The 12,428-nt window shown below is 38.9% G+C and overlaps 1 protein-coding gene across 1 annotated transcript in view; it reads right to left on the bottom strand.

The window, feature by feature from the left end:
* Positions 1-12,428, bottom strand: part of LOC108788010 (catenin alpha-2-like) — a gene marked incomplete at its 3' end in the record, with an annotated part of 1,352,655 nt that overhangs the window by 65,457 nt on the left and 1,274,770 nt on the right. The window contains exon 8 of the mRNA XM_018557721.1: positions 4,716-4,796. Within this exon, the coding sequence (XP_018413223.1) occupies positions 4,716-4,796 (81 nt within the window). The remainder of the gene's footprint in view (positions 1-4,715; positions 4,797-12,428) is intronic.

Here is a 12,428-nt window from a genome sequence, read left to right as displayed (position 1 = left end):
GCCAATGGCCGGCCGCTCGGCCTGCTTCGGCTTTCAGCACGGCTCAGCCGAGTCGATGCATATGCGTTCGGCTCGGCCATGATCGTGAGCTGTTCGGGCTATTTACAATAGCCCGTACAGCACCCCTTCGGTTCTACTGGGGCCGAAGCTAGCTGAAGGATCGGCCGAAGCTACGGCCAGATCCTTCGGCAGCTTCGTGAATAGACCCCTCTATGTCTGACTCTTTAATGGCAGGAGATCCTGGGCCAGGGAGATTCTATGTCTGAGGCTTTAATGGCAGGAAATTTTGGTCCAAGGACATTCTTTTTCCATGTCTTTTAAGGGAAGAGATCCTGGGCCAGAGACATTATATCTCCAGGCCCTTAATGGGAGGAGATACTAGGATAGAAAGAGATTATCTCTAGGACTATTATAGGAGAAGATCCTGAGTCAAAGAGATGCAATTCTGAAGTTGTTAAATGTGAGGAGATCCTGAGTAAGGGAGAATCTATCGCCAAGTTTTTTAACCTTGGCCTCTCCCTAGAAAGGATTGAATGAATACATAAAATAATTAAATAATACAATAAATTAATTAATTAATGTATAAATGGTATACTCCATCTCATCCTATAACTCATATTAGGACAAACAGATGATTATAACTATATATGTTAAGAAAAGATATGGTAAATGATGAAGGATGATGGATGGTGGTGGGTAATGGACTTTAAAATCCTCTTGTACCTGAAATCAAAATTTGTGCAGGCCACATTATACATACGAACAAGTATCTGTGGTTTTAATAACTGTCCTGCTTCAAACCTGGAACAAGTAGAGTGTGCTAATACAGAAACCTATACATGTATCAGCAAATGTTACATGTGAAATAGATGAAACTTCCCTCAGTAATTAGGCAGTAAATAAATAACTGCAGTTTGGCAAAGTAAATCATCTGTGTTAAACCACTCTCCATTTCCCCTGAAGCCCTTAAGTGTCCCATAAAGTCCAATGTCATCCCAATAAACATTTAGCAGAAATTCATTTGATCACAGACAACAAAAATAAAGATACACCAAAATACAAGATAGAAAAAATATAGCTACAATTTTTGCACTGCTATAAAAATGAAATTTATCAAGCAGCAGGGTGAATCCAATGTTATTCTAACTGGCTTTTAGTCTTAGAATACTGTTAAAGTTTTTGGAGATTCTGTCAACTTTTACTGCCCTGAAGTCTGAGAGACTAACATGGCTTATCAGTGAAGGAAGGCAATCAACATTTTAATAGAGCAACTCCCAAAAAATGCCTCTAAGCTCTTTTTTTCTGTCCTTATCAGTGTCCCCCATTATATAACAGCAATTTTTTTTCTGATTTTCCAGCTATTCTTCTATGAGTCAGAACTGTGCCTCCTGAAATGTGCCCATAAGTATGATTATATGCTTAAGTATCACTCTATTATGCCTATTTCTGGTTCTGAGGCTAGCCAAAGATGTTCTGATGTCTTCTTGAGAATGATGGGGAGCATCTGCCTGTCCTCTATAGCTCTGGGACCTACAGCCGTTTCTTGTGTGACTTGTCTGACAGACAAAAGCTGCCTACAAGTTATTACCTGCCTTCCCTATACTTTTTGGGAGCAGGAAAAGATTGGCCAGACACTAAGATTTTCAAACAAGATGAGTGTAGATGAGCAGAATGATGTTAGCAATATTATGTCACTGTGAAATTACAGAAAAAAATCACTGGTGCAGAAGATCTCAATTTAATTAATTGAGTTGCTTAAGCTGAATTTGCTTGGGGAAAAAAAAAACCAATCTATTATTTTTTATTTCTTTACAGACGTGTTTTTTTCCGGGTTATTTAATGTAGTATGTTATTTTAATTTAGTGTTTTTGCATTTGTGATTTATACTTTTTTTTTTTCTTTCTGTAAAATGTTTTAAATCTAAGGCTAATGAGGGGCGATTGTTTGGCACATGAGAAGACCTGGAGCGCTGAATGGAGGTTCCTTAACCCCCAGGAGCCCTAGCACCCTTAAGAAGCCATCAAAAACCACCTAATTTCACATTCCACATTGATTACAATGAGGTTAGCCAAAATAGCATTTTTACTGAAATTTCCAGTTTTGCGGAAATCTCATGGAAATGAACACTCATTCACTTCTAACTGTGAGACAAACAGTGTTTCCATTGGTCAGTAAACACCCCAAGGTAGCCTCAAACATCCACATCCTCACTTAAAGTGACATTAAACCCTCAGATTTTTTAACATAAAACAATACTATAATGTGCGCCTTACTGTAATCCATGGTTGTTTCCCTTCTCTTTGCTGCTCTTCCTTTTAAATCTGTATCTCTTCTCATGCTGGGCAGAACTTCTGTTTTGCAGCAGACTGCCTTGTCTCTGAAATGGATACATGGTGTCTGTGTGAAGGTTCACAACCTGAGCCAGCACTATAGGAAGAGTCACTCAGCTGCAAAGGGAAGTTCTCCCCCAGCATGAGAAGAGATAAGGATTTAAAAGGAAGAGCAGCAAAGAGAAGGGAAACAACCATGGATTAAAGTAAGGCACACATTCCAGTATTGGTTTATGTTAAAAAATCTGAGGGTGTAATGTCACTTTAAGCTTTATAAAAGTCATTGATTTGGGAATTGGATCAGGACAATTATTGATCACCTTTAGCAGTTGTGTTCTGCACTTTCTTATGTCTATGGCTATCCTAACAACATACCCCCCAAAGCTGCTGTTTAAAAAGGAGGCCACACATGCTACAATCTGATTTTTCAAATTCCTTTGGATTTATAAAGAACTATGTAGTAGAAGACACCGTCTGACTAGCTATAAATTGCTTAGGTAGGCCCTGCATCGACAATGTTGTTGGTAAACCTAAATAAAGACGTACGAAGACTGCACAATGACATTTTAGCTGTGGCAGTTGAAGTTCAGGTGCTGCCTAGATTAATATGTCAGATGGTATGTATGGAATAATAGTGATTCTATATAAATATAAAAAATAAAGCTCACAAACCCCCAAATTAACGTTGCTTGCACCATTAGAGCTCTGAAGGGCCAGATTAAGTTTAACAAATACTTTATTGACCTTAGAGGTGGTGTCTAGAATTATCTCCATAATATAGGAAGGTGGCACACTTATTTAAGGAAGATGGGAAGTCTGATTATTTCAGTTCAATGCAAAGGAAGTGACTAGGACACAAGGCTTCTGGCAAGATCAACAGTTATTTTTCTGTATGAAAATGCGCTTAGCTTGAAAAAAGAAAATGAATTCAGTCATCACAACGGAGGACTAGTAAGATGCAATTTATTACATTTTTGCTCTTGGGTTTGGTTATATTTTAAACCAGGGTATATAGATTGTTCTGTTTTGACTGCATATGTGTATGCAGGTAATTCACTGCTTCTTGTATACATATGTGCTATTCTACTTTTCATCTGTAACGTCTTTAAATCAGTAAAGATACTTAACTTTTTATACTTTGTATTTGTGTAAGCCTATTCCTTGAAGACCACAGTAAACACTTCAGTCAAAAATATTCCCTAGCACTACATTCTGTAAAAAAATATCATATGTACAGTTCATGGTATGTAAGCATCATCAGTGGGAGAGATGCCCCCTTACAACGTTGTCCCTTTTATAGGCAGCTACTGTAAAAAGATCATTTGTGTCAGTGTTTAATTACCTGAGACATGAGAGATGTTCTATAATGCCACAGCAATGTTTCTGGCAAGTGGTGTTGGTGCTGTAACTATGTATGCAATATCAAGCAGGAGATCAATTGTCCACTGTTATCTACTCACAGAACCTCTAATGACCTTCATGGAACCCTGAATAAGAAAAGCTGACTGAAAGGCTGATAGGTTCTATTTGCAGTTGAAAATATGTCAAAATGCTTTTGGTGCAACTGTCAGGATATGTTGTCCGTGGAAACCCACCGAAAAAAGCCAGAAATGTTGAAATTCGTACAATATCATTTTATTATTCATATAGTAGGGACACATTTTATAATCAATGTAACCAGTTCTGATACAAGACGGGCTAACAATCTAACATCGCTAACAATGAATACAACTTTTACAAAGAGGTAAAGCAAGAGAGCTCCCGAAGCATGCTGGTACATGTCTCCTGCTAATTCACTTTATTCAATGTGGCCAATCAACCATGTTTCAAGCACACTGATTGATCTATATCTTTTTTTTTAGACCATTTTCAGAGTTAATATTCTTAGTGAACAGCCGGAAGAACTTTTTCTCTTCCAAAAAAACAAATCCCACTGATCTGGGCTGATGGTAACATTGTCTATCACACCATCATGACTGTTTCCTTTGCAATTTTTTTTTTCATGCGATCCATGTTTTCTTCATGTTTTGGTTGGAGTCGCTACTACTGAATTTGTAAATGATCTTGCTTTTACACTCTTTGTTGCTATATACTGGCAATCACAGTTAGTAAAACAGGAGAAAATATATATATATATAGATATATATATATAGATATATATATATAGATATATATATATAGATATATATATATAGATATATATATATAGATATATATATATAGATATATATATATAGATATATATATATAGATATATATATATAGATATATATATATAGATATATATATATAGATATATATATATAGATATATATATATAGATATATATATATAGATATATATATATAGATATAATCTATATATATATATAACAGTGAAGCTTACCTGTCTACGCAAGTCTCGTGTCTTCTTGGTCATCTTATCGATGGCGATGTTTAGTGGGTCACCTTTTTCTTTTCTTCCACTCTGAAAGAAACAAGGAAATGTTTTAATATTTGACTGTGAATACTCTGCTCAAGTGGACATATGGTGCCAGCACTATAATCTGCACTTTACACAGTGCATATTCACCTCAGTCCCTGCCCTCAAGGAGCTTACAATCTAAGGTCCCTATCTCACAGGCAAACATACGGGGGCCAATTTAGACAGAAGAGAATTAGCCTACCAGCATATCTTTGGTGTATGGGGGGAAACCGGAGAACCTGGAGGAAACCCACACAAGCACAGAGAGAACATGCTAACCACTACACCACTGTGCTACCCATAACAGCTTGAAGTTACAAGGCTACCATACTGATCATTGTTTGAATTCCTGGTGAACCACTGACATGGAGTAAGAATGTGTCTACAATGTTTGTACTCCTGCCCTGCATGCTTTTCCAAGGTCACTAGCAAGTGAAGCCAAACTCAGTCTAACAGCCCTGGAGCTTGTACCTTGAAATAAGTCAGCAACTCCCACAGTTCTCTCCTTTTAATGAGCTGGCTCATCTCTAGCAACCCTTCTCTGGGTAACCATCAAATGACAGCATAAATGGATCGCACACTGACAATAACAGCTTATATCCATGGCAAGAATATGCTTACTTTCTATTTCATGAAAGCAACATAAAGTCATGCATAAATATTAAATAACAAGCAGAAATCACTGGAAGGCTGATTATGAGCTTACTGTTAATCCTCAAGCTAACTGTTTACAGAGACCTATGCACTGTGGTTTTTAGATGCCACACTTTCCTATAATTGTCTCAGTCCGCCTAAGTCATCAAAACCTATTGGACCTCCTAATGGGCAGGTAAGAGTGAACTTGAGAGTTTTCTTTTTGCTGATTTTGGTGAATTCTGCCATTTCAGATGCACACAGCAAAGTCAATGGGAAAGGCTTAGGAAAGGCAAGTTATGGTAGCTTTGTGTGAGGTTTATAAGAGCACATTTGGCTTTAAGAGTCTCTTTATGGTTACAGAAGCTCCCTTCAACTGTTATGGACATGTTTTTGTGTTTCCTCCTTCCAACAGCACATACCAAAACTCTATTCTCCTGCCACTACATCTATACACCAGCAACAAAGAGTGAAAGCCCCCTCTAAGTTATATCCAAGTTGTGCATGGAACTAACGCAGGGCTAAGATCTTTTATGTGGCAGCACTGAGAGCTAGTCAACCAGTCGCATTGGAGAAAGGGAAGTGATCTCTCTCTCTCTGTATATATATATTTTGATGGAGCTTAGTCCATCTTTATTATCATAGCTCCATCGATACACTGATAATAAAATGATGATGCTTTGACTTATCTCTGCTGCAAGACCCATGAGTGCCTCTATACAGTAACTACTTTGGATATATACTGTATACACTATACTTTATGTATAGTCCCTCCAGCAATACTGCCTTGTCACTTATTCCATAATTTTCCACTTCCTGTAACAGGTTGACAACCAAGTTTGTTCTGCAGTGAAATTATGCAGTAATTAACAACAACAAATTAACAGCAAGCAAACAAAGTCAAACTTTAGCTAATACTTCTAGAAGTTACAGCTACAACATTTTTGTGTTTTGAAAAAATATTTAAACCATATGAATGAAAGTTAGCTGTTGTAAGTGCCCCCTGGCAGTGTTACAGGGCTTGTCCCAATTTCTGCAAATGTCATTGTTGCTGGACAGCTTGGTCTGAATGTAAATGCAGAGAATGAAGCATGAGAAATAAAAAAGTATTAATATACCAAGCGCTATCATTGTAGGTATCAACCCCATACGGTTACTAGAACATAATATTTTTCCCCATAGAGGGCTTTTAGGCAAAAAGCATTCGACTGTATAACAAAATAAAAAGATTGCAATTAAAATGAGAAAATTGAGCCACAAGATGACTTCCAGCTAAAAGAAAGTACATAGTGTCCAAGCTCTAGGTCATGCTTCTAAAGTAACCTTTAAAAGACCACATTTCCAGGCTGCAATCATCTGCTTAAAAGACAAAAGCTGGATTGACCCACATGACTCAACAAACTGATGTCCAAACGTGCAGCTTCACTTGCTTTCACAACACCCAAAAAGCTTTTAATATGAAAATTATTGTCCGTTTATCAACACACACACACACACGTGTATTTAACAACATGAAAAACATTGCATTCCATTTTACACACTACCATCTCTTGTTTAAATGAAATAAATAAAAAAGATGAGGTAGAAACACACGCGACGCCATAAAGCTCACACAATAGCTCGGCTGTTTGTCGTTTTTCTAAAGAGGTATTCAAAATAAATGGATGCTCTCGGTGCTTAGAAATCTTTTTGCTTATTCTATATAATACTCCTAATGCATGTGTCAGCATGTTGGAATTCGGCTCAATTAATAACGCCATTTCGAACAGAAAAATGGCTTTATTACCATCCCTTTCTTGGTAGGAGTGTTATTAATACTGTATATCCAAACAAAATTGTGTGTGTGCTTTGAAAACAGGGAGGACAATACTTCTCGAATACAATACAATAAAAAGTAAACAGAGGAGGAGTAAAAAATGAAATATATTTATTGCAATTTCCAAATCATCTCTACTAAATACTCAGACAAGGACTGGCAGGGTCAATGTTTTGTAGTCATCTTTCACCCATGGAGCCCATTAAAGTTTCATACCTCTTCATCTCTTCGTGGTTTTGTACCTCTGCTATGATTTGTGACTGATTTTTATTTGCTAGTAAATGCCTCAAATTACCTATTTCTCTCAGTAAGAATTCTGCCTCCAGCCTTCACAATGCAGAGCTCTGTGTTGGCAAAGATGAGTATCAGCTACACCCTTCAGCACAAGTATCCTAACATAGAGTGAGGATACTTGTGAGTAGAGTGGAGGGAACATGACTGATCAGGTTTGTTACATTACATAGAGTAGTAGGTCTTAGGCCCCATTCACACCATATCCATTGCAATCTGTTGCAATCCGTTTTTCAATGGATGCCAAAGGAATGTAACCCAAAAAATGAATGGATGTGAATGGGACCTGTTCACTGCATTCCGTTCTGATAGATTGCAGTGCGCTGAAAGAAAAGTAGAGCATGTCCACTCAGGACATGTTAATTAAAATAGAGGTTGGCAAAACAAAAGAAAAATATATTTTTAGTCCATTTTGTTTTTATTTAGGTTTTAACATAGATACAGGGGTATGAAACAAAAATAAAGTAATGTAATTAAATTGAACAATAGTATAATCCAAAGAAAGAGGGGAAGGAGAAAAAAAAAGGGGAAATCTTATCTCGTACTCATACTCGTACTCACGGGAAATGAAGAACATCAGGAAGTGTGGCATCGCTCCTAGTTCTCTCGAGTGTTTGCCAGGGGGACCACACCTTATCAAATTCGGGAATAGTATTATGCAATCGAGCCGTTAGATATTCCAAATTATGAATATCATGAATCCTTCGCAATAATTCTTCATAAGATGGAGGTATAGGTTGTCACCATTTTAAGGCTATAAGGCATCTTATAGCCTTAAAAAACAACTCAATGGAACAGAACAAGGGTCAACGGCGGTTGAAACTGGAAGTAAACAGACCTCCAATTTGGGGGGGAACGGGCCCTTACTCTGATGCCTTTTGGACTGGACAGTGATATTTAGGCAACATGTACTGCTACTGTAACAAAGAAATTGAAGGTAAGAGTATGAAAATGTAGGCTGCTAAAACATTGTCTATCTGACTTTATATATGTTTTTGTAACTTCAACTGAGCTGTATTTGGGGACAACAATATGGTAAAATCTAAACAAGGACAGACACAATATTGTACTCATTTTAGAATGATTACAGCTTCAGAGTATGAAAGTGTCATATTGAAGTTTATCTCCAGCCATTCTTTTTGTTTTGTTTTTAGATAAACTAGGAAATAGCTGACAGGTTTTTATTGCTGTTGGTGTCCACGTTGGAGAAATTCACCTCTTTTTTTTAATCCTAGTGACCATTGTCTCTCAAAGGTGCAGTAAACAAAATGACTGGGCCTCCTCTGCCCTGTGTGGTCGCATCCACCTGCCCCTACATTGCTACAGGACAATGTAATTACATAAAGGCCAGGAGAAGGAACCATGCTCAGAGGGGAACTGGACTTCAAACACTCCTGTGTCAGACGTGGAAGATTCTTCACACTGTAGTTTCTTTGTGGTGGGTATTTTCTTAATATATTAAAATAGCAACAGAGTCAGTAAAAAAACAGCAATCTACTGTCCACTGTTTCCATTTTTTTCCTAGTTGCAAATGAACAAATAACCAAAATTGCCGTATAAGTCCATTGAAAATTCCTTTTTAACTGGCACTGCAGCAGCTTAAATCAATTTCCCCCACAGACTTCTATTGTTTGACCACAAAAAGCTTTGAAACCGTTGCTGGAAGATTGCTATTGATAAAAACTGAGAGAAAGCTCCATAACTGCCAACAAAACTGCCAAGTATACGGCCGGCATTAACCACAGAACATTTAAAATACACCATTGCTGCAGTACACTTAACAATTTGATCATTTCACCTTAATTTCAAATTGATTTTCTGTTGATGTTAAAAAAAGTATCAAATGTCTAATACTGACTGCTGGGAAATCGGACTAAATGCAGCAAAAAATCTGATCATTATTAATCGGAATCATGGACAGGTTACATTCAGGTCCTTACAATCTTACGTTCTATCTACTTCTGTAACTCTGATCAAAGTTTTCCAGTCAATTAAATATCATAATGGTAGGTTACTTTCATTCTTTCAATTAATTTAATTGTATAAGCAACTGAAAGCTGGTTAAAAGAGGTTGAAATTGCCTAAAAAGTGCTGCCTGTATGGCTAGTGGATACACATGACTATATGATACCGTGATCAAAATTTGGATCCTTTTTTTTCCCCCTGAAATTACAAAGCAGTCAACAAATGGTGGTTTCCATTGATCACAAGAAGTTGGGATTGATATTGGCCTGATACAACTCGACAGAAAAAAATCAGATAGGGTTCTATGGCATTGGCATTTTTTTTTTACCATTTTCAGTTTAATTTATAGGTCTATTCACAAAGCTGCCGAAGGATCCAGCCGTAGCTTCGGCTGATTCTTCGGCTAGCTTCGGTTGCGGGAGCCCCTCAGTTCAGTCGAACCGAAGGGCTGCTGTACGGGCTATTCACTATAGCCCATAAAGCGCCTGAAGGCGACCAAGCAAGTCAGCCGTGCCAAGGGCACATGCATCCGCTCGACTGAGCCAAAGGGGTTGATTTACTAACCTTTTAAACACACCACGAACGTGTATACACCTCTGTAGTGTGTTCCCTCCCAGCATGATCTATGGGAGGAATCGAAACACCTTTGTAGTGTGTACACACCCAGCAGGTGTGTTGTGCAAAGCCCTGCAATGAATTGCAAGGTAATGTGGTGTAAATTAGCTCTATGTTATGTTGCTTGCGTTGATGAATGCAGGAATGTAAATGCATGAGCTAACCATTTTTGTCTAAACTGTGAAGCAGCATTATATATGCATCATGTGCATGATTTTTCCATATATGGCATTAGTGGAAATATGCTTTTAGAGACTTTTTGGTTGATAAATACAATTTGCTGTGTGAAAATCACACACACCTGGTGTGTGTGTGTGTGTTTAGGTTAGTAAATCACCCCCAAAGTGTCAGCTGAAGCGCGGAGAACGGCCTGCCGAAGGCCGGTCATTCGCCCCGTAAATGACAGTGGGGTAGAGCCAGCCGTGATCTCACAGCTGGCTCCACCCAGTTGTAATGACAGATCAGCTTCCCCAAATGACCTGGGGATGCTGCACTGTTATTAAACAATAACAACTGGGCAAAGCCGGCCGTGACATCACTGCCGGCTCCCCCAAGTTGTTGTTAATTGGCCGGGACCTGTTAGAAGACTCTAGCAGGTGTCGGCCAATATAAAACAGTTGGGCGCAGCTAGCTTTTCACTGCTAGCTCCACCCAATTGTTGTTTTTTTATTATTTGTTTTTCTTTTTTTAATGCATTATTTATTTAAATATTTTTTTTCTAATTTCAACTTTAAAAAAAAATATTTTTTCACTATTTGATATTCTGGCATTTTGTTTATCCATTTTCAGTTTAATTTATAGGTCTATTCACAAAGCTGCCGAAGGATCCAGCTGTAGCTTCGGCTGATTCTTCGGCTAGCTTCGTTTGCGGGAGCACCTCGGTTCAGTCGAACCGAAGGGCTGCTGTACGGGCCATTCACTGTAGCCCGTAAAGCACCTGAAGGCGACCAAGCAGGTCAGCCGTGCCAAAGGCACATGCATCCGCTCGACTGAGCCAAAGTGTCAGCTGAAGCGCGGAGAACGGCGTGCCGAAGGCCGGTCATTCGCCCCGTAAATGACAGCGGGGTGGAGCCCCAAGTTGCTTTTCATTGGCCGGGACCTGCCAGAAGACTCTAGCAAGTGCCGGCCAATATAAAACAGGTGGGCGGAGCTAGCTGTCACTGCTAGCTCCACCCAATTGTTTTTTATTATTTGATTTTCTTTTTTTAATGCATTATTTATTAACATTTTTTTTTCTAATTTGAACTTTAAAAAAAAAACTTTTTTCACTATTTGCTATTCTGCTTGGTACCACGGAGGTACAGAGCAGAATAGCCGAAGCGAATTACGCTCGACACCATTCGGCTATTCACTCACTGCTGTTCGGCTCCTATGTGAATAGGGGCGAACCGCAGTGTGGGATCTGCCAGAGCTTCGGCTCAGCCAATCCAGATGTTGGATCGGCTGAGTCGAAGTCCTTCTGCACTTCGTGTCAGCCGAACATGCACAGCATGTTCGGCTGACCAAAGTGCAGCCAATGTATGGCTGATTTCAGCCGATGTACGGCTGAAATCAGCCGTACTGAGCCGTACTGAATAGGCGACCGTTGCTTGGCTCACTTCACTACGGCTTGGTTATTCACTTGGCTGCCTTCAGCAGCTTAGTGAGTAACCCCCTAAGTGTCAATGTATTGCCCAGCTTCAAATTCATAACTGGCTGAATTCTGGTGGTCAATACATTGGTGGGTAGTGGATTGTTCAGTTTCTGGAGATCATTTGTAAACATAATTGCAAAACCCACTGCATGGAACGTGGTTGAAATGAAAGTGTATATGTAGCCAAAACTTGTTTTCTTTTGGATAGAGTGGAAAAAGGTTAGAGGCAATAATTTTACTGTAATCTGGGGATCAGTTAGAGAGATTTACCCTCACTTACTTTTCTGCTTACAACCTTTTAACAGGCAGGACATAAGGAAACTCTCCAACAGCAACAGAGGCAGACATTAACAGACTGGGGGGAATTTATCAAAACTGGAGCAGCCAAAATCTGGAGCAGATTTGCATTGCAACCAATCAGCTTCTATCTCTCATTCATTTTCAAATCCCAACTGAGCAAACTGAATAGAGATGCTGATTGGTTGCAATGGGCAACAGCTCCAGATTCTTCATCTCCAGTTTTGATAAATTCCCCCCACTTTCTTTTTTGCAGGATAAGGGAAGGCCAGAACCTCTGACAGGTTTTAATTGCTCTCCATGTCCCTGTTGCACATTGGCTCACCATGTGAGTACTGGAGAAATGTGTTCCTCCATCTTGAGGGAACACAGCAGGCTGTTGTGT

Source organism: Nanorana parkeri, unplaced genomic scaffold (genome assembly GCF_000935625.1).
Source record: "Nanorana parkeri isolate BGI_ZX_2015 unplaced genomic scaffold, ASM93562v1 scaffold299, whole genome shotgun sequence".
Taxonomy (NCBI): domain Eukaryota; kingdom Metazoa; phylum Chordata; class Amphibia; order Anura; family Dicroglossidae; genus Nanorana; species Nanorana parkeri.
This window is presented reverse-complemented; position numbering and strand designations above follow the sequence as displayed.